This window comes from Belonocnema kinseyi, chromosome 6, assembly GCF_010883055.1.
Source record: "Belonocnema kinseyi isolate 2016_QV_RU_SX_M_011 chromosome 6, B_treatae_v1, whole genome shotgun sequence".
NCBI classification, from domain to species: domain Eukaryota; kingdom Metazoa; phylum Arthropoda; class Insecta; order Hymenoptera; family Cynipidae; genus Belonocnema; species Belonocnema kinseyi.
Window position 1 is genome coordinate 44,346,545 of NC_046662.1, and position 23,545 is coordinate 44,370,089.

Sequence of the window (23,545 nt, forward strand, 5' to 3'; positions counted from 1 at the left end):
TATATAATAGTATTAATATTTATATAATTTATATTTTATACATGAAATAACATAACCTCCAAATATACGCATATCAAGAGGCGCGCGATCTATTCAAATCATCAGCATCGTCAGCATCGAAATCTGGAAATATTAAAATCACAATCTCCTGAATTTATTTCAAAGCAGTTAGCTCATAGCTGTTAGCAGATAGATATATAAATAGAATCGCCGAAGTGCTCTGACCGGCAATCGTGCATCTTCGAGTTTTCAAATTCAGAAGAGGAGAAATGGGTTGCGCGCGCAACTCAGTCATTTACAGCGTCTCCTACTATATTCACACAGACATAGCCCTGTCATAGTATTGGACCGCATCTCGTTTCAAATCTGTGATCACTGCGGAGTCCGCAGTGAGTGCGGACACGCCGCTGGGCATCGGTTGAGAATAAACGCGTTACCGAGTCGGGCTGTTTTTTGTTTTGAATTTTTCTCGTCTTTGAAGACAATAAAGCTTTTGGAGTGATGTGTTAGTGTACTTTAGAGTCATAAGATACTGTGAGAGTGAAGTGCAGGCTTAATGCCCTTATTTTTTAGTAGAGAGTTCGAAGTTAGGCCATAGCGCCAAAAAGGGAGGTTATGAGTGAGAAAAAGTAAAACGGTGGAGACGAGAGAGACCGAGCAAGATGGATACACGACAGACGGAGAGGCAAACGAAACAGCTGAAGCCATGGAAGTAGACGACCGAGAAAAGAAAATTAGAAGGGGCGATGCGATGCGGCATCGAACGCAAGGAATAGCCGTCTACAGTGGTCGCGAGTGGCGCTGTTGCGGCAGCCAATCAGAGCTTACTATTAAATGAACTGTTTTCTCGTCGTGCTTTGACAGACAAATATTTTTCGCCCCTACAATGGATCCCTCTGACCCGCAATTTGCTCTTTTGCAGTTTTTTTTCTTTAATTTTAAATGCTTTTAAATGCTTCTCACATAACACAGCAAACCAACAAAAAAATCGAGACAAATGCAAAGCAAAATCACTCGAACTCAGTGTCGACGATGCCACAAACGTGTGGTTGTACGAGGTTATGTGATGAAACGCTCTGATTGGTCCTCTGACATCCGACGCGTCATCACGCGAGACGGTTGCAGCGCGAAAAGTTGAGTGGAACCAATTTTTCGCTCTCTATTACTTGCGGCGCGGCGCTTGCTTGCGGTGCCGCGACGCGCTGTTTTCGATGATTGTAGACCAGGCTTAATGCAAGTAAATTAAAAACAGAATCTAAGAAGAGTGTACAAGCATTGAGGAATTTTTTGAGTACACCGGAGAAACCGGCGAAGAAGAAAAATGGTGATAAGAAGATCAAACAACAATTCTCCATGAAACCGGCTTTAGATCAGAATAATGAAATAGAAGTGAGTGAAAAAATTGATTTTACAGTCCTTATAAACGACATTTTGAATAACTGGTGGGACAGTAAAGTAAACTTAGAACTGGAAAAAATGTCGAAAGAAGTCAGTGCTTTAAAGAAACTTATTCAGGAGGAAAATATAAAAGATGCGAGATGGAATGTTGCAGCTACGTTCATCGAGGAATACCGCGAGAAAGAGGAAAACTGGATTAAGGAGAAACAGACTTTAGGAGACAAAATAAACATTCTCAGCGAGAAATTGGCAGAGCAGTAAGTTCCTCTAACTTGTTGGACTAACGTGTCACCAACCAATAGAAAAGGTAATATAGAGCTCACTGAATCAAATGTCGGCAGTGAGGATGAGGAGCCACAAGTTAATATTACTTCCACTAATGAAGGGCTATCAATAAGATATGAATCGAACAATGAGAGGATCGAACTTCAAGAGGTAAACAACAATTGGTTGGTTGGCTTTGAAGAATTGGCGAGGGTTAATTCAAAAGAAAGTAACACTGTACCAAAAACACTTGACAGAGAGGAGCTTTTAAGGGAATTAGAGGAGAGAAATCTCAATAAAATCTCAATTATAGTCAGGGGTTTTGAAGCAGTTGGGAGAAATCTGCCTAAAGAAATTCAGAGTCTAATTCGAGAGAGAACAGGAGTTGAAATAAAAATCATAGCAGTGAGAGTGATTAGTGACGGAATACTAGTGAGATTGGATTCCTGGAAAACAAAAAGAAGACTGATGGAGAGAAAGAATAGATTCAAAGTTAGTAAAATCATCATAGGTGACGACTTGACAGATCGAGAGAAGGAAATCCAGAGCTGGATACAAAATCAGGTGGAAGAGGCGAGAAAAAATAATGAGGTAGCATGTATGAGTTACATGAAATGACAGCTAGAAAATAAAAAATACTACTGGAGTGAAACAGAAGGAGTTCGACATCATAGTTCTACAAGAGATATGGCTGGAACGAGAAAGAGAAGAATCAGTGTTTGCTAAATTGGCCAACAATTTTTTGTGGAATGCGAAGTCGGCGGTGAGAGAAAATAAAAAAGGTAGGGCGAAAGGGGGACAATTAGTGGGAATAAAAAATAATTTATGTCAGGGTTTACAAGTGAGTGAGTGGGAATACGGCTTAATTATCAAAGGCGACAATATAAAAGACGATAACCAATGGGTAAATATTGTAACACTTTATAATAATGTCGGAGTTTCAAAAGTGATAAGTAGTCTAAAGTTAATTATAGAGAATATTATAAGCAAAAGGGAAAATATAATATTAGTAGGAGATTGGAACGCAAGAATAGGTCATGAGCAAAGTTGAGTAGATTTGGAAGAAAATTAATCAGAGGAGGAATATAACAATGTAAGATTTTCGGAAGACTCGCATTTAAGTGCAGACGGAAAGAAATTGCTCATATCGGCGGAGCAGTGAACTCGGGTCTTGATTACGTGATTTCATTGGATAACGAAGAGAGTAGGGTGGTTAAAGAAATAAAAGTAGAACCAAGAATCGAATCAGATCATTTACCAGTAACTTTCAAATTGAATATTGAGGTAGGAAACAAGGAGAAAACGTCTTGTCAGGCAAAAAAAGGTTACGAGGAGGAAACACAATTAGTGTGGGATCTGGGAAAGTTTAAAGATTTTGAAAAGGCCATGGAAAATCTATGAGAGTAGCCTGCCAAAGGTATAGGTTGGGCGGATAGATGGGAAGAAATAATACTAAACATAAAAAATGCGGATGAGAAGGTAGGTATGATTAGAAAAAAAGACAAATACTAGATTGGGTACAAAAAGAAATAATGGGGATTATTATGAAGACGATATCAAAATACAAAAACGGAAAGTTTGGGGGTTTTAAAAAAAATTTCTTAAGGCAAAGAGAGACGAGGATAGAGAAATATTGCATAGAGAAAGAGCGAAAATTAAACAGTTATAAGTAAGAGCATGAGTGAGTTTTGGAGAGCAATAGGTAATTTTAAACCTCGGAAAAGAAGAAGGGGCGGTAAGATAAAAAAAGGGAAGTGGAAAATTCATTTTCAGAAGTTATTAGAGGCATGGAACAGGAAGTAGAATTGAATAGAGAAATAAGTTTTGAGGAAGTAGCGAACTGTGTGAGGGGAATGAAGAAAGGGAAAGCTCCTGGGGAGGATGGAGTAACTATTGAATTCATACAAGGCTTACCGAGATCCTGGTTTGAAGAAATGCATAGATCTATTAGTGGAATGTGGAGGGCAGGAATTATAGGAAAAGGATGGGAGAAAGCGAGAATTGTTCCTATTTTCAAGGGAGGAGATGAAGAGGACACAGGTAACTATAGAAGAATATCACTACTGGATACAGGGTACAAAGTTCTAGCCAAAATTATGGATGAAAGAATCAGAGGGTGGTTAGAGAAAAAAGGTCTATACAAAAAAAATCAGGCTATACGTGGCCTTTGTGGACTTTAAAAAAGCTTTCGACTTAGTAGATACGGACATTTTAATGCAGAAACTAGAAAAAACTCGGCTAAAGGGTAGAATGTTGACAATGATTAAAAATATGTACAGGGAGACGCAAAATGAAGTACTGACAGAGGAGGGAATTACAGAGAGTTTTAGAACGGAGCGAGGGGTAAGACAGGGTTTTGCCCATTAAGCCCAACACTTTTCAACATTTTTACTGAAGACATGGGGGATGAATGGATTAGAAAGAAGGAAGGAGGCACAGTGATAGGAAACACCAAAGTATATGCACTAAAATTTGCAGATGATTTAAGTTTAGTAGCTGACTTTCCAGAAGGTGTAACGAAATGCTCAAAACTTTAGAAAAATATAGCAATAAAAATAAGCTTTCAATGAATGTTAACAAGACAAAAATAATGGTATTTCGTAAGGAGGGGGGGGGGGGGATCAAGGAGGGTGAAGAATGGAAATTATATGGAAGAAGACTTTACTTGTTAAATATTTTGGGTGAGGCAGGATTACTGTATGAGATGGAGCTATGGGGATGGACAAGAAAGGAAGTAATGGAAAGAATACAAGGTAGATATGTGAAAATCATTATGGGATTAGATAGGAACACTCTCAATTATATTTGGAGAATGGAAGCAGGTAGAAGAAGTTTGGAAATAGAGGCAAGAAGAAGGGCAAGTAGATATGCGTTAGAAATTTTAAGGATGGGAGATGACAGACTAACTAAGGTATGTCTAATGGCAGAATTGCGAGGTATTGCGAATAATATGCCATCAAAGTGGGGAGAAGTGTTGAAAAAAGCAATGAGAAACCAAGGAAATGAAAGTAAAATTGAAAATAATCTAGAACGAGGTGTTTAAAAAAAATAGAACTTGAAATTTAAATAGATTGGGGAAAGTTGATAGGTCAAACTACTGTGTATTATATAAGACGTATAAAGATGGATTTCAAAGGGAGGAATATTGGGACTCGAATAGGATAAACGGTAAATGTAAGAAGGAACAATGGGCGAGGTTAAGATGCGGAAATGTGGGTAAAACAGGAAATAAAGGTTATGAAAATACATTATGTAGATTGTAGGGAACATCAGAGGAAAATCTTGGCCACATTTGGGTATATAAAAACGCAAGGAGATTAATCAGTGAGGATTTGGTCAGAGGGTTTGATACATAGTTAAATGAAAACCCGGAAATGGAAATTAGTCAGAAATTAACAAAAGTTCTGAAAAGAGAACCGAGCTCAGAGCTCTGCGGATATGCAAGAGGCTTCGAAAAATGTGCAAAAGAAAGTGTAAATTGTGATGCAGAATTAGAATTAAAACTAGAAATACAAAATAAGCGCGGATATGCTATATTTGTGCAAAAATTAGAATATTCTGAGTCACATAATTTTTATAAGCGGCTTATTATATTATACTGCTGTATATTTATATTGTATATGTAAAAACCCACCAGGGCATACATGAGAGAGAATAAATTGAATTATTTAAAAAAATGTCCCGTTCATGTTAAAAATTACCTGTTTCAAGACAAAATTATAATTCTTTAAAAAAATTACCCATTCTAAACTGAAAAATATATCTCTTTACTGGCTTTTTTAAATATTTTATTGGTTTCTTCCCCGTCTAAACTATATTTATTTGCAACATTTTTAATTATAATTTAAAAAATAAAGCAACTTCTTTTATGCAAAATTTGCAAGAGGGAAGTTTCAAAGTATGAAGAATTCGGACTTAAAACAGAGATTTTTTAAATTCCATTCTTCTAAATCAGACTAAACTCTGCAAAAATTTTCGTTCCATGAACAAATTCCCTATTCCTAAAGTTAAAATTATAATTCATAGCGAAATTTTCTGTTACGCCGTAAGCTTAAAATAAAAATAATTAATTCTACACTGAATTATAATCCTTTTAAAAAATTCTTTGTCCCAATTGTAAAAAATATATTTCTTTACAAATATTCTCTTTCCCAAACTCAAAATGATAATTTTTTATGCTAAAATTCCTTCTCACAAAGTAACAACTATAATTCTTCACGAAAATTAACATTCTTTTTGAAAATTCTCTATTTCAAGTCAGAATAATTGTAATTCTATATTTGAATTTTGTTTATAACTCTTCAGAATTATAATTTTTTAAAGAAAATTCTGTATTTCAAAGTTGAAATTATATCTTTTTACTTAATTCTCCTGTCCCAACTTAGAATTAGAGCAATGAAATGTATGAAACCACTTTTCATTTGCATATTAGTCCATTCGAGAGAAAAATCCCGGTTATTTTCTCAATTTCTCGGACCTGTTTATTATTTTTTAAGTTCAAATCTTACCTCGCGTGGCAGATATCGCATAATTGTGAGTGTAGTCATGTCTAAAGCGACTCTGGTACCCGATTTTAATTTATTTTTGTCCAATTGACGCCTGCATCCCACAACATAACGAGGTCCATTGGTGGCTTTTACAATGACTGAAATTTAAATATATATTTTGCAAATTTACTCTAAAATTCTTTAAAATAAAAAAGAAACAAGAATATAACGACAATATTAAAAAAGAAAATTAAACATTCAAATTTAGCTACGAAATTCTTGGACAGTAAAAAAAAAAGAATCTAACGATAAAATTTGGGCCAAATACTCTTTTAAATCTAAATTCCTATACTTATTTAATAAATCGAACAAACAAAAAAGAGGGGAAAAAATACCGGCTTTGTTCCGGTTCATAACGATTTTTCATGGCCATTACAAATTAAAAAATCGAACTCTTAGAGCTGAAAAGATTTTTACTTTTAACAATAAAAACTGAACTGGAAATTAAAGCACTCAAAGCGAAACTGTTTTTTTTTATTTTACACTTTAAAAATTGAAGCTTAACAATTTTTCAATTAAAAAACTCGAAAATTTACACGTATTGAATGAAAGTTCTACCAGTTTTAAATTGAATAATTTTAATTGAAATACGATTAAACTGCAAAATTTTCAATCTTAAACTTTTATAAACTGAGTTAAAAGATTTTTGATTAAAACATAACAATCCATGCTATCACTTTCAATGCTTTCAATTGAAAACTGAAACAATAAATTTGTAAATATTTAAAATTTTACCGTTTTTAACGATTTTAAGATAGAAACATGAAGCCTGAAGGAAACAAAAATTTTGTTTATCCTGAACACTTTTAAAATTAGAAGTAAATTTTTCTTTATTTTTATGCGTTTAAAACTGGTAATTGATTATTTTTTTAGGATGGCCGTTTTAATCGGAGAAACAAATTCATGGTCATTTCCCGGTTTGAAAACATTTTTCACGGCCAATGAAATTTAAAAAATCAAACTATATTCTAAACATTTTTCCATATAAAGTAATGAGCAATAAACAACAAATTAAAGCATTCAAAACGGAACACTTGAATTCCAAACTTGTAAAATTGAAGTTTAAAAGTTTTCAATTCAAAAATTGTGTATTCAAATGCTCAAAAATTTACAAGTACCAAATGGCAGGTACTAACACTTTTCAATTAAAAAATGTTAAATAAAATGCAAATAAACTGCAAATTTTAGAACTTTGATCAATTATAGAGTTCAAACATTTAGATTAAGTTCCAAAAATCTAATTCCACGTTAAAATTTTCAATAGTCTAAATTAAAGAATCAAGCAATGAACTTTAAAAAATTTTCAATATTATATTATTTTAAGTAATTTTTAACTAGACACATTAAAAATGGAAAAGTAATTTTTTTAAATTAACAGTTCTTGAATTATTTTTATTTTAAATAGTCTAGGCATCCTTTAAAAGCTTTAAAATTTTATTTCAAAATCTTGAGAAATCTAGAAGTGGTTTTAAATTTTTCCAAATTCAAAATAATTTTTGAATTTTTTCGGAACTTTTAAATATATTTCAAAATGAATCGAATTTTTTCTATAACTTTTAGAAAATCCTGCAAATTAAAAAAAAAATTGAATTTGAATTTATAAATAATAATAGAACACTTATTATTTGTCAAAATATTAGAGTAATTTTAAGAGATACTTAAAAGTTTTAAAAAGATTCGAATTAAATTTAGAACTTGAAATAATTTCGAATACTTACAACTGAATTAAAAATAAAATGTAGATTTTTGCAGATTTCAAACAAAAAATTCTTTTAAGAATTGAGAATGATTTCAATATAATAAAAAAATTTCTGAAGATTCTTAGGAAAATTAAAAATGATTTTTCACATTGAAAAATTATTGTAACAAAAAGTTTAAGAAGATTTAATGAGATTTCAAAAATTATCAAAGAAAATGGAAGATTTTAAAATATATTTAGAAGTTCTGAAAAAATTATAGATACTTTGTTTAAATTACTTGAAATAATTTCAAGTTTTTAATTAATTTTGAATCTCTTCAAAACTTGTAAATATCTCTTAAAATTTATCAAATTTTTTTCTACAAATAATAAGTTTTCAATCGTTAAATATGCGTCAAAATTTAAGAATTTCACTTGAAAATTAAACACTTTTTGAATAGACTAATTAAAATTTTAACGCTAAAAGTTTAAAAGTTCCTCCAAAATCTAAAGATTCAAAGCTTTCTATGTAAAATAATTCAGTTTCAAATTGTTTTCTTTTAAATATTTGGTTTCAGTTTACTCGTCTTAAATTAACAGTGAAATATTGCTAAATATTAAATACTTATTCTTTTTCTACATTAAGAAATTGCAAATTAAATGGGATAAAAATTATATAATTTAGACTCACAATATTTCAAATTTAATAAAAACCTTTAATTATGACTATATTATTATGGATTTATTTTTAAATAAAATGTTAATAAATTGATTTATTAAATTTAATATAAAAAATAATATAAAGGAAGACCTGAAACTCTGAATTAAAAATATATTATTGATAAATCATGAAAGTTTATTTAAAAATAAAATTATCGTAATAAAAGATATATTAATTTCAATTCTTTTCAAGACTTTCGGATTGAAATAGTTACAATGTGGAAATTCTCACACTTTCAACGGATCTAGAATTGTTTGGTCAAATTAATTATTCTTCAGATTTCTATACTTACAGTACAGATACATTAAAAAAATTATTTATTTATTTATATTTACAGTTGATAAAATAAAACTGGTTTTTAACAAAAAATTTCAACTCCAAATGTTTTTAAATTTTAATTGTTTAAATCTTCAAAACTGCACGTTAATTATTTTAAAACCTATTAAAATCGAACCTGGGCAGATTTTTCTTCTGAAAATTCGTAAAATTGCCGGTCCGGCGACTACCCTGTTTTTTATTAAAAAAAACTTCGATTTTAAAAACTTCTAATTTTTAATTTTTTAAGCCTTTAAAACTGCGTTTTTAAATTTCTTTAATTAAAATATATGCTTTTAAAAGTTAAAATCTAGAATGGTAAATTTTAAAGTAAAAGATTTTCGAATTAAAAATTATAAACTAAATGAATGATATAATAATTTAAAATATCACAATTTGAAAAATTATTTTAAAAACGGTTGAAATCAAAGTTGGACAAAATTTTTAGTCTCAAAATTTTGTCAAATTCCCGGTCAAAAAATAAATTTACTGTCATTTCCCGGTTTTACCCAGTCTCATTAAATTCCCGTTCCAGCGGCCACCCTGTTTTTTATACATAAAAATGCAACACATTAATTTACCAATTAAATATTTGAAAAATTGAACAATTAAAATTGTAACTTGCAAAGATTAAATTTAGCACTTTGAAACTCTAAAAATTCACGGTTATTTCAAAAAATTTAGTTTCAAATTGGTTAGTTCTGAGTATTTAATTTACAATTAATTATTTCAAATGAACAGTCGAATATTGGCAAATAATCACAATTGTTATTTTCTTTAATTAAATGAGTTAAAAATATAATATTTTTTAATGAAATAATTTTTGATAATGTTTACAATTGAATAAAAAAGGTTTAATTATATGAATCTATTAATTTGAAGTTATTTCAAAATTGAAACTAGTTTACAAAGTTTCAATTGGGCGTTCACATTTGTTCAACACAGGCTTTCGAATCGATACTATTCAATTTATAAAGACTGAATCTATAATTTACTGATCAACTTAAAAAGTTTTTATACCAAATTTTCAATTTTAAACGCTTTTACTATTTAATTGTTTAAAATTCATTAAAAAGTGGACATCAAACTTATTTTAAATTGCATTATATCAATATGAAATTTGTGATATTTCAAGTAATTTGATAGATTTTTCTTCTAAAAAATGTCTTAAACTCCGGTCTCCATTCTAAATTACAAAAAATAAAACAAATACAAAGAGACAAAAATAAGGCAACTTACAAATCATCAATCGCGCGTGTATTTTTTCAATTTAAGTAAAAAATAATGTTTACTGCAAAATATAAACATAATTATTCTAAGGCTCTTTAAAAAAATTCAAAAAGATTTTTGAAAATTTCAGATGTCAAATCTAAATTACAATAAAAAGTCATCTTTAACCAAATAGTCGAATTTTCCACAAAAAAGTTAATTCTGAACTAAAAATGTAATTGTTTATATTTCAGTTTAAAAAAACCTTAATATTAAATCAAAACCAGTTTAATTATTTAAAAAAATTAATAAAATAATTGAGTTCTCAAACAAAAAGATGAATTTGTAAACAAGAAGATTAATTTTCTGCCAAAAAAGACGAATTTTCAAAAAAAAAAAAAAAAAAAGTTACACTTTCAAGCAGAGATAAATTTTCAATAAAAAAGGGTTGAATTCATCCAAAAAGATGAAGTTTCAACAAAATAATTGAATCCTCGTACAAAAAAGATTTAAAGTAAACAGTTACAATTTTCATAAAATATATTAAATTGCTACCAAAACAGATGAATTTTAAAACCAAAAAGAAGAATTTTCAACGTAATTGTCGTAGTTTCAAACATGACAGATTTTTCAGTAAAAAATAAATTTAGAAAAATTATAATTTGAAGGAAACGATAATTTTTAATACAAAATAAAAATTTCTAATAACTATTTATTTTTGAAGTTCTATTGTTTATTTGCTTTAAGGTTACATAAATATAATTTCACTAAGTTTCTCGAAAAAATTTAAAAGGATTTTGAAACATTTCAGATAGGTAAAAAAAATCTACAAAATTCAACAAAAGTTTTTGTTTTATAAGAGTTGACACAATTTTAGGAAAAATTTAAATCAGTTTAAAAAAACATTTAGGACTCTTTAAAGTTAGGAAAAATCTTGTAAAATATTTGATCAACCTTTGGAAATCTTTTAAAGTTTAAAAATGATTTTAATGTATTAAAAACTTTCCAAATTCCTAAATAACTTTTAAACTGTCTCGAATTAACCCTTTTTTATTTTGAAATCTTCAAAAAGCCAAGTTTTGTTTTAAGTTTTTTTTTAAATCATATCAAATTTTCAATATTAAAAAAAAATCTGAATATTTTTAAAAATTATTATAATTATTACGAAATATTTTAAAAAGTTCTGTAAAATTAAAAAATTGCCTTGAAATCTTCAAGATTCTTTTTTGAAAATTAAAAAAAATAGTTTGGAAATATTTTGAAAACGTTTTTAAAATTGCTTTCATATAAAAAATACATTTTTTGATAACTTCTTGAATTAAAAATTATTTCTGTATCTTTTTAAAACTTCTAAATATATCTTAAACTTATTCAATTATTTTTTTAAATCTTTTAAATGTTGCAAAATAAAATAAAATTTGCTTTAAAATCTTCTACATTGTGTTAATAAATTTTAGGAAATCATTTGAAATGGTTTAAAATATTTTTAAAAATTTCTTAAAACCTTTCAAACTTCTTCAAAGCATTAAAATTGCATTCAAATATCATAAAAAATCAATATTTTGTTTAAATTTTTTATTATTTTAGAATCTTTCTGAAACTTGGAAATATTTTAAAGTATTCCTAATTTTTTTTTTTTAATTTTGCAAAAATTAGAAAATTGCGTTAAAATAAAAGCTTAAATAATAATTAAGATATTCTAAATTTTGTCCATAATTTTAATTTTCTCATCTCTTTGGATATGTGAAAAAGCTTACAAATTATTGTTTAGTAAAATGTTAAGAATATAATAAATAAATTTTGAAACATTGGATCATAAAGTTAAGAATAAAATTGTTGTTTTTATTATTAACCAATGTAAAATTCAAAAGTTCTTTTAAAAAAATTAGAAATAAGAAAATGTATATTTTTTGTAACATATATATAATAATAAATATATTTTTTTTAATTAAAAATTCAATTAAAGTTCATTTGGAAATTGTGATTGAATTCCAAAAAATTCGAAAGAATTCTTGGTCCTTTTTTTACTTTCCAAGAATTTCGCAGTAAGATTTAAATTTTGGAAATTTGAGATGAATCTCATTACTGGTTTATTCTGAATTTAATTTCTTAAATTCTTATTTTGCAGTGACATAAAATTAATATTAAAAATTAAAAAATTTATTGGAACACTTACATTTTTCTTCTGTCAGTTGCTTCAAAACTTCTCCCACGATCTGAAAGAAAATTATAAATAAATTTCTTCTCTATTTTCAATCATGTATAAAATTCACGAAAATATTCACACACCTGACCAACGCTTTGCAATGCCTTGAGATCATTTTCGGACTTGTCATACTGCTTCGTAAGATCTTTTAGATGCTCTCGCACTAAAATAACATAAGTTTCGTTAGCACTTTTTCCAGAGAGACATTAAAAGTAAAAGAGACTGCTGAAAAATCGACAAAATTCTAAAATACAGCAAAAGTTATTGTTTTCTTTGATCGATTATTGTTATATTTTCATGAGAAGACGATGGTGACACAACAGGTTAGGTTTGGACGTCACATGAATGAAGCGAAATAAACATGAAAAGTTGCATAATATGAATAAAACTTACTCTCTTTTAGGCGAGACTCGACTTCTTTGTGTTCCAGGAGTTTTTTCCTGTAATCTTGAAGACCTTTTTCTCTCACGGAATCGACAGCGGCCGCCATTTTCACTTATTTTGCTGTATAACGGTCTATGAATAAAACTTTCTAGACCCTCTTTCCCATCCTCAAAATGGCATTTTAAGGTCAGTTTGCATGGTTCACGAACGAGTAGTTTACCACTCACCAGAGTGCGCGATCTGTTCGGTTCTGAGTACTGCGAAAATTCAAATTTAGTATTTGAAACTGCGATTATTTTACAAATTATTAATAAACGTTTATGGTTCATTTGTAAAATAGGGACAAGGGGACAGTTATTCAGTTTGAAAACAAAAAATTTAATATTTCAAGTACAGTCAAAAACTAAAAACATCCATATTTAAAAATTAAAAAACAAACGGTTTAGAGAAAAATCGTCTCTTTTTTGTTGAATTCAACTGTTTTTTTTAATCAAAAATGTATCTTTTGAAGTTTCTTCTCTTTAGATGAAATTTTTTTGATTGAAAACTGATCTTTTTATTTGATAAATTACATGATTTGTTGAAAGCTCATCCTTTTGGGTTGAATTCCACGGCTTTTAATTTAAAATATTTTTTATAATGAAATATCAACATTACGTTTAACGTTGTGGTTGAAGATTCATCTCTTTGATTAAAGAATATATTTTGATGAAATTAAGTTTTTTCGTTAAAAATTGATTAACTGAACAATTATTTTTTCCGTTTTTGGTTAAAAATTCGCCTCTTTGAGTCGAAAAATGAACCATTTGGATGAAAATTCGTCTCTTTCGGATAAAAATTAATATTTTGTTTGAAAGATTATTTTCAGGTTCAAAATGAACTAATTTTTACAAATTCGTTTTTATTTTCTTAAAAATTGATATTTTTTTTTAAACATTTAACTATTTGTTTGAAAATTGAATTTGTATAAAAAATAATTTTGTTTGTTCGCAAATTCATTTATTTTCGTTAAAAACTCATTTCGTTTATTAAAAAGGTTCTATTTTGTTAAAAATATTTTTTTTGTCACAAAATAAATTCTTTTATTAAAAACTCAACTTTCTGGTAGAGAAATAATTTCACTGTTTGAATATCCATCCTTTTTTATTGAACAATTATTATTTTTGGTAGAAAATGTAAGCATTTTCTTCAAACCTTCTTTTTCTTGGTTAAAAATTATTATTTTTGTTACTGAAAACTGAACTATTTCATTTTTGGTTACAATGTTTTTCTTTCAGCTGCAAATTCATTTATTTTGAGGAAATTTACTAATTCATTCAAGATTTGTATCTTTTGTTTAAATTCAAATGTCTTTTTCTTAAATAGCCAAATTTTTTGGTTAGGATATCCAATATTTAATTTTTCGTTGCATTTTTTTTTATTTTGTTGAAACTTATAATACTTTGTTAAAAAGTAATATTATTGTGGTGCGGTTCTGAATTTCATAAGAAATATAGCATTATTGTCTATCAGAAAGGACGTTTGAAAGTACAAACAAAAAGATTTATTTTAAATACAAACATAAATATTTATTTTTTGAGAATTCGTTTTTTTTATGCTAAAAATTAAATTATTTTCTCGGTTAAAAGTTAATATGTTTGGTAGAAACTTAAACAAAATAGGAAATGTAAGTGGAAACTGTAATTTATTAAAACTTCATCTTCTTGGTAAAAAGTTAAATTCTCTTGGTTAAAAATTAATCTTTTGGCTGACAGTTCGTCATTTTAGTTGAAAACTCATCTCTTCGGTTGAAAATTTAATTATTGTATTAAAAATTCATTTCTTTTTTTGTCAATGAAATTGATTTTTTAACTGAAAATATAACTATTCCACTTTTGTTTAAAAATGTATACTTTTTAGTTGAAAATTCAACTTTTTAATTGAAAATTGATTTCTTTGGTTTAAAATTAAATTACTTCATTTCAAATTCGTCTTTTTGGTAGAAAATTATTCTTCTTGGTTAAAAAATCATGCTTTGGTTTGAAATTGAATTAATTTATTGCAAATTTAACTGCTTGGTTACAAATGCAAATAATTTATTGAAAATTCATCCTTTTGGAAAAAAATTAATCATGTTAGTTACAAATTCATATTTTTGTTTAAAAATAAATTTCTTTGCTTTATTTTTTTACCTGAAAATGCATGTATTTTGATAAAAAATTCTTTTTTTGATTGTGAATACTGCTGCTCTAGATTACAAATTCATATTTTGTGTTAAAAATGCAATTTGTTTGTAAAAAATAAATTTTTGTATAGAAAATTTAACTATTATAATGAAAATTGTTTCTTTTTTTTTTTTGAAAATAAATTTTTTTAAACCGAAAATGTAACTGTTCCACATTTAAAAAAATAATTTTCTGAATAGAAAATTGTCCTATTTGCGTATGAATTCTCTTATTTTTTCTTATTGTCCTAATTGGTTGAAAATCTAACTTTTTTTTAAAAACACTTGGTTTTTTTCTTTGTTGAGAATTTGTATTTTTTTATAGTTAAGGATTTAACTATTAGGATGTAAATTGATGTATTTTGTTAATAAATTGTGTCATTTTTTGAGAAAATTAATCTTCTTGTTTGAAAATTCAAATTTTACGTCACCGAGAGTTGAAAATCGCTCATGTGTTGAAAACGGCCATGCGGCGGCGCTATAGTAGTAACTTTTTTTATTTATGTAATTATTATGAAAATGGCACGGTGGATTTTTCTAATAGTGTTTTTCTGTTTTTTTATCGAATAATTTCCATTAGTTGTCGCTTCGGTATGAAAATCAGGTTATAAAAGTGAAATTTTCTTAAAATTGCTGGGAAAATTTAGAAGACTTTAAGGTAATTTTTTTAAATTTGGAATCATATTTATAAATTTTGAGAAAAATTCGTGTTAGTTAAAATTATTTTTAGGAATTTAAGACGTTTTAAATATATTACAAATATTTTAAAACTCGGAAACATTTTCCAAAATGTATCTAATATTTTTTTATTCCTTCCCAACTTCTAAAAGTTTTAAACATTTTCTAAAGGACTCGAATTTTTCATAATATTTCGTAAAATCCTATATTATGAAAAAAATTCTTTAAAATCTTATAGATTTTTTTTAGATAGGCCTGAAATACTAAAAATTTTAGTATTTTAAAATCTTTTACATTTTCTCAACAACTTTATGAAAATTATATTTGCATAAATTTAAAAACAAGGTAATAATACTTATTTTCTTGTTCTCAAATCTCAGAATTTAATTTCAGCTTGGATTTATTATACCATTTCGAAAAATAATTTTAGATTAATTTGAGTGTTGTCAAAGATAAAGAAAATATTCGTTAATGGTCTTTCTTTAAGAACGACATACAAATTTTTAAATATTTCATCTTTGTTACAAAGTCTAATTGATTAAAAAAATATCACATTTAGGATTTCGTTATTTCATTGTAATAGAAAACAATATTTTAGGATTTATCATATTCCTTGTTTAACATCTATAGATATAATAATTACATTTATGATATGGTAGCATTATATTTTAAAACGACAATGAAAAAAAATGAGTTCTTCATCACTATATTTAAAAGTGTTTTAATATGCGGGACTAACACAAAATAACGAGAAAATGAATTAAAAAATCATAAATTAGAAGTTAAAAAAATTTTCCGAATTATAAAATAAATGAATTGTTAAATTCCCATAAATATTTCTATTCCCGAAGCTAAAGTTTGACGAAATTTAAAATTTGCCGCAAATAATTAATAAATTATGAATAAATGATTAATTAAATTGTTTGCCTTACTTATAATGATAATAATAGCTCATAAATTAATGATCAATTAACTATTTTCAGCAGTTCTAAATTTCGACAATTGAAATATTTGTGGGAATTTAATAATTCGTTTATTTTACAAATCGGTTTTGAAGTAGGTGAATTTTAGTTTCGGATATTTTTAAATTCGAGATTTTATTTTTTGTCAATTAAAAATCTTGTGGTTATTTGAAATTTGGAAAATTTTATAATTTGATAATAATATTTTTTTTTTTCATTTTTTTCCTATATCAAAGAAAATAATACGTAAGTACATAAATCTCATTTACTACCTGATTCTATACACTATAAAGAAAAAATAATTTTAAAGGTTTGTTCATATTTATTTTGTAATTGTTATGAATTTTTCCTATGGTGGAAACACCCCCCTGGTTGTAATAAAAACTGACCGCTACTTGAAATATTAAATTCTTTTTCTAAAAATGAATATGTGTGGCCATCTTGGAAAGTGACGTGACCAAAGAAACATGTGAAACGAGCATAACATAAATAGAAAACAAAAAAACCAACCGAGTTGACCATCTATGTACGTGTGTTTTATCCTGTTTTGTGTAACTATTAATAAAATAAGTCTTCTAATTTTTATAAATAAATTCCTATCGTCATTTGGAAATATTTAAATCAAAAAACCAGATGAGATTCAAATTTATTTCCCACTTTCGATAAGTTTCTAGTGTCAATAGATTAGTTAAACAAAGGAAAACGAATCCTAAATATTTTGGAGCATCCAGTGTATTGTTTTTGTTATAATTAAAGTTTTCTTTATCAAGAAAGGATTTTCATGCATAATTAAATCAGTACCGATCATTCGTAATTTATCATTCAAACCATTTGCGAACATATTCGTGTCATTGCTAGATTCCATATTTATTAATTTATTATGGTACGCAGGATCCTGCTGAGAAAACGTTTCATAAAAAGGTACAATAATTTTTCTTTATTTTAATAATTAAGCATGCATCTTTTATATGGTTCTCAAAAAGTCCCATTAATTTAATCCACTATAAAATCATCTAAAGGAATGTCTTTCTTTTGTGAAATAAATCTGATACCGCTATTAAAAACTCCATTTTCGAAATTTAAAAAGTAAAAAAAAAATATTAAAAATATTACGTATTTTAAATTAATTTTCTTGTCAGATGACGCTGTTACGTCTGATTTTTTTCGTATTAGTTTAAGAGTAATAAAATGGTAGGTTTGGATAAATGATTCACCGAAGTTATAAAACAAAGCTATGAGCTGAGTCATTCCATTTGATGTATTTTGCCACTGACAGGAGACAATTTCCTGCTGATGGTGCTCCTGCAAATCGATTACAGAGTTGATTTTACAGCTTTTAAAGAAAGACGGTGAAATACTCAATTTGAGGAGAAAAGTTGACTTAATAATCTTCGATATAAACTTGATTGTTTATACTAACAAAAATGCGGGCTAGTTTTCTTCTTTTAACTCCAATGGTTCCCATCATCGCTGCTGATATTTGGCATCATGGAATGTAAGTCTTGCTTTTTTAAATTACACTTTTTTCTGACTCTTAGACATAGACTTTGAAAGAAATATAAATAAAAGGTTAGGATTGTTTAATTATTATGTTATCAGATCTCAGAAGATGTTTCAAATTAAAAAAAAAAATTATTTTATTATTAGATTTTGCACTAAAGTGTATACAAAAACTAAAAAATTTGACTTATTGGAAGAGTTATTTCAAGTGTAAATTGTTTTATGCGTTATTTGTTTTAAGTTATAAAAGAAACCAGGTTGGCGACTTCACCGGGAATTTAATTTAAAATGCGGAAATTTACTTCAGATCGTAGCAAAATTCAAGTTTTTATTATTTTAATAATTTTTGTCAATTTAGAAAAGGGAATTTCGGTAAAGAAATATAATTTGATTTGGAACGGAAATTTGTTTAAAGAATTAAAATTGGGGTTTAGAAGAAAGGAGATTTAAAAAATCAGATCAAAGTCAAAATTCGTCACAATTTAAAAGTTTCTACTTCCAAATCTTAGAAAAAGAAAGTATGTCAAGTAGTTTTTATAGTAGAAGTAGTATTTGAAGAGGAAATATTTCTGAACTAGAATATAATTTTTGTTTACATTTTTCGTTCGGAATTTACCCTTTTTTTCTGAAAAAATGCAACTATTTGCAACTATTGCGACTTATTTTTAACAAAATGGTAAAATCTTCAATCAAAGAAGACAAATTTTCAACCAAATAGTTGAATTTTGAGATATAAAAAAATTATATTAATTTTTTATAAAAAAAAATCAATTTTTAACAGAATGGAAAATAGTTACATTTTAGTTTAAAAATATTGAATCAGTTGAACTTTCAATCAAAGAAACCATATTTTATTAAGAAAGATAAATTATCAAGCAAAACTTAAATAATAAAGTTTTATTTCGAGAAAATCAATGTTGAAACAAAAAAGACGAATTTTCAACTAAAAAGGATCATTTTTCAATCAAAAGTTAAATAATTAAATTTTCAGTCCAAAAATGAATGTTAAGAAAAATTAAATTTTTAACTAAAATTATGGGACATTCAACTATAATAGTATTTTCAGTTTAAGAAAAAAGTGATTTAAAAAAATCAATAAAATAGCTCATTCTTCAATCAAAGAAATAAATATTTAATAAAAAAAATTAATTTTCAACAAAAGAGTTTATTTTTCAATTAAGTAAATTCATTTATAACATAAAAGATGAATCTCCGACTAAAATGATAAATATTGAACTCGAATACTTGAATTTTTAACAAAATAAGTTAATTTTCAATTAGAAAGGATAAATTTTCAACCAAATAGTTGAATTTTGAGATATAAAAAAACTTATATTGATTTAATAAAAATGTATCATTGACTTTTTTATAAAAAAAATCCATTTTTAACAGGTTAGAAAATAGTTACATTTTAATTTAAAAATACTGAATCAGTTGAACTTTCAATCAAAGAAATAAAATTTTATTAAAAAAGATAAATTAGCAAGCAAAACTTAAAGAATAAAGTTTTATTTAAAAAAAAAATCAATGTTGAAACAAAAAAGACGAATTTTCAACTAAAAAAAGATCATTTTTTCAACCAAAAATTAAATAATTAAATTTGCAGTCCAAAAATGAATGTTAAAAAAAAATTTAACTAGAATTACGAAATATTCAACTGGAGTAGTATTTTCTTTTTCATTTTAAGAAAAAAGTTATTTTCAAGAAAAAAAAACAACAAAATTTCAATAAAATAGCTCTTTCTTCAATTAGAGAAATAAATCTTTAATCAGTTGAACTTCCAATCAAAGAAACCAAATTTTACTAAAAAAGATAAATTGTCAAGCAGAACTTAAATAATAAAGTTTTATTAAAAAAAATCAATGTTGAAACAAAAAAGACGAATTTTCAAATAAAGAATATCATTTTTCAACCGAAAGTTAATTAAATTTTCAGTCCAAAAATGAATGTTAAAAAAATCAATTTTTAACTAAAATTATGGAACACTCAACTAGAGTAGTATTTTCAGTTTGAGAAAAAAATTATTTTCGACCAAAAAAGAAACACATATTCAATAAAATTGTTCAATTTTCGGTTTAAAAAAATCATTTTCATCCAAACAAAAAAAAGTTTTCAATCAAAATGCTCATTTTTCAACCAAAGAAATTAATTTTTAGTTAAAATGATGAAGCTTCAATAAAAAAAAATTAATTTTTAACAAAGCCCTTTATGTTTCAACAAAATAAATTTATTTATAACCTAAAAAATGAATTTTCAACTAAAATAATGAATATTTAACTATTTGCAGTTAAAAGCTAAACTATTTGTTACAAAACTATTTTTTATTGTCAATTATTTCACTTAAAATTGAACTAATCAAGTAGAAAACTTAACTATTTTTCTCAAAATCCGATTTTATTTTTGGTTAAGAATTAATTTTCTAACGGAAAATTCAACTATTCTAGTTTTGGTGGAAATTTTCGCTTTTCTTATAAAGTTCATTATTTGGTTGAAAATTGATATTTTTTATTTAAAAATTAAACTATTTTTTTTTAATTCATGTAATTTATGGAAGATTCGTCTTTTTTTTACAAAATTAATCTTATTTGTTTAAAATTCATATTTTTGGTAGATACAAAATTCAGCTATTTCACTTACAGATTTATCATTTTTAGTGAAAATTCATCTCTTTTTAAAAATGTAACTGCTTTGTTTAAAATTAAGTTTTCAGCTAAAAATTGAATTAGTTAACTGTTTAGTTGAAAATTGATATTTTTTATTTGAAAATTAAACTATTTTTTGTTGAAAATTGATGTAATTTGTGCAAAATTTATTTTGTTTTTGAAAATTAATCTTATTGGTTGCAAATTCATATTTTTGGTAGGTATAAAATTTAACTATTTCAGCTGAAGATTCATGATTTTAGTTGAAAATTCATCACTTTGGTTGAAAATTAATTTTTTCAACTGAAAATTTAAGTTGATAATTGACCTTTTCTATTAAAAAAAAAGAAAATTCACATATTTTGTTGGAAAAAAGCTGCTTTTTTGTAGAAAATCGACTTTTTTTATAGAAAATTATATTTTCTTTGAACGTTAATATCATTGTTTAAAAATTCTTCATTTTGGTAAAAAATTCAAGTATTCCAATTAAATATTCATAATTTTAGTTGAAAATTCATCTTTTAGGTTATAAATAAATTTACTTGGTTGAAACATAGTCTTTTTTTGAAAATTATTTTTTTTTTTCATTGAAGATTCAACATAAAAAATAAATTCATAAAAAAATAATTTTTTTCATGAACTGAAAATACTATTCTATTTGAATATTCCATAATTTTAGTTAAAAATTGATTTTTTTAACATTCCTTTTTGGACTGAAAATTTAATTACTTAATTTTTGGTTGAAAAATGATCTTTTTTAGTTAAAAAATTCGTCCTTTTGGTTTCAACATTTCTTTTTTTTTAAAATGAAACTTTATTATTTCAGTTTTTCTTGACAATTTATATTTTTTAGTAGAATTTTGTTTCTTTGATTGAAAGTTCAACTGATTCAGTTTTTAAAAACTAAAATGTAACTATTTTTGTATTAAAAATTCATTTTCTGAGTTAAAAATTTATTTTAGACTCAAAATTTAATTATTCAATTTTTGATTGAAAAATTGTCTCCTTATAGTTAAATTTTTATTTTTTGAACATTGATTTTCTTAACTTCAACCTTCATTATTTAAGTTTTGGTTATGCATTTATCTTTTTTAGTAAAAATTATTTTTTTGTTTGTTTCAAAGTTCAACTATTTCAGTTGAAGGTTCATTGTTTTACTCGAAAAACTCATTTTTCTGTTTAAAATTCAACCATTCCAGTTACAAATTCTATATTTTAGTTGAAAATTCATCAGTTAAGATAAAAAAAATTTTTAACCAAAAATTAAAATGTCATTTTCTCTTGAAAATCGTCGTTTTTTCTAGCAGAACATTCAAATATTTTGTTAAAATTCGTGTATTTTTGGGTAGAAAATTAATCTGTTGGTTAGAAAATTAATCTTATTGTTTGAACTTTCATCGTTTTGGTTAAAAATTCAAGTATTTCAGTTAAATTCACAATTTTAGTTAAAAGTTCATATGTTTGGTTTAAAATTCCACTATTCCAGTTGAAAAATTCATAATTTTATTTGAAAATTCATTTATTTTGCAATCTTTTGTACTGTTGTGTTAAAGGATGTTTTGAATGAACTTCATGATTTAACAAAAATGGTTTTCTTTAGCGACAAATGTGATTATCATAATTTTAGTTGACCGGGAAGAACCGGAAATTTGAAAAATTTTGCCAAATCGCCACACTCTTTCCTTTTTTTTTAAATTCTTCTTTTTTCGCTAACTTCAAGAAAATTGACCTTTTTGCTTGTTTTTTATCGCTTAAATTCAAACTGAATTAATAGATCCCAATAAGAAAATTCAACTTTTTGAATACGAATTCTATTGTTTAGTTGAGAATTAAATTATTCGGTTGAAAAGTCATATTTTGTAATTGAAAATTCGACTGTTTTGTTGAAAGTTAGTCTTTTTGGATAGAAAATTCGCCCTGTTGGTGTTGGGATTCGCAAACCGCGCCCTTCAATAATATTCAAATGAACTATTTCCTATAGAGGACAGCTCTGTGCCTCACATACATATTACAGTCACACATCTACACACTTCACTATTCTCCCTTAGTTCAGTTGCCTGTGAACAGTTACACGACACACATACCTTTTTGTACTATTCTGAATAAGATTCGGTTTTATATTAATTTCGGTTCTCAATCATAATTTCGTGTACCCACCGATCTTGCTCTAACAGGTTATGGGCCCAGGGGACGCTATTAACGAATAATATCGATTGGACTTATACGAAATACCAAAACCGACGCGAACGAATTTGTTCGATTCACGCGCGTGATTTTGCCTCGTCGTGAATAGTGACCGGTAATTCAAATCGTGTGAAATGAATCTGCTTATCTTCATCGCTTGCTAAAGCCAACCTTGTTGTTTGTGTTTTTGGTGTTTTAGCCGTGAGTGGGAATTTATTCTCTTGCTGATCGAATAATTCAGCAATACAAGAGACATCTTGTCCGCCATTAGCATCGCCACAAAAGTCACGTACGCAACAGTACTCGAGAGCGTCAAGAGATGGCGCAAGCTCAACCCAACTCCTATACTTCGATGCGGATCGAACTCTTGTCGAAAGAAAACTACGAGACTTGGCAGATCCAAGTGGTGACTCTTCTAACTAAAAACGGAACATGGCCGTATGTCTCTGGTGAAAAGGTAAAACCAGAAGACGAAGGAAACCCCCTCAATACATGGAAACAAGAAAACCGGATGGCCAAGTCCGATCACATACTTTCGATCAGTTCGTCACAACTGAAACCAGTGATCCCAGATCTGAAACGAGATGCGGTCCAATACTATGACAGGGCTATGTCCGTGTGAATATAGTAGGAGACGCTGTAAATGACTGAGTT

General features: G+C 26.8%; 2 protein-coding genes across 5 annotated transcripts in view; one reads left to right on the forward strand and one right to left on the reverse strand.

Annotated features, from left to right (window-relative positions):
* The window catches only part of LOC117174845 (26S proteasome regulatory subunit 10B), a 25,791-nt gene extending 12,924 nt beyond the window's left edge, over nucleotides 1–12,867 (reverse strand). Inside the window, exons 1-4 of the mRNA XM_033364233.1 lie at nucleotides 12,732–12,867; nucleotides 12,422–12,501; nucleotides 12,309–12,348; nucleotides 6,171–6,307 (exon numbers count right to left, since the gene is read on the reverse strand). Coding sequence (XP_033220124.1) covers nucleotides 6,171–6,307; nucleotides 12,309–12,348; nucleotides 12,422–12,501; nucleotides 12,732–12,828 — 354 coding nt within the window. The 5' untranslated portion in view covers nucleotides 12,829–12,867. The remainder of the gene's footprint in view (nucleotides 1–6,170; nucleotides 6,308–12,308; nucleotides 12,349–12,421; nucleotides 12,502–12,731) is intronic.
* A 4,243-nt stretch (nucleotides 12,868–17,110) lies between these two features.
* Nucleotides 17,111–23,545, forward strand: part of LOC117174785 (lysophosphatidylserine lipase ABHD12) — a 47,240-nt gene continuing 40,805 nt past the window's right edge. For 2 of the 4 annotated variants that reach the window (XM_033364150.1, XM_033364152.1), the window contains exons 1-2: nucleotides 17,111–17,486; nucleotides 17,842–18,060. Coding sequence is in view for 3 of the 4 variants with exons in the window: in XM_033364152.1 (XP_033220043.1) it covers nucleotides 17,990–18,060 (71 nt within the window). In the remaining variant the exon portion in view is untranslated. The remainder of the gene's footprint in view (nucleotides 17,487–17,841; nucleotides 18,061–23,545) is intronic. The other 2 variants (XM_033364151.1, XM_033364153.1) reach the window with 2 other exon arrangements.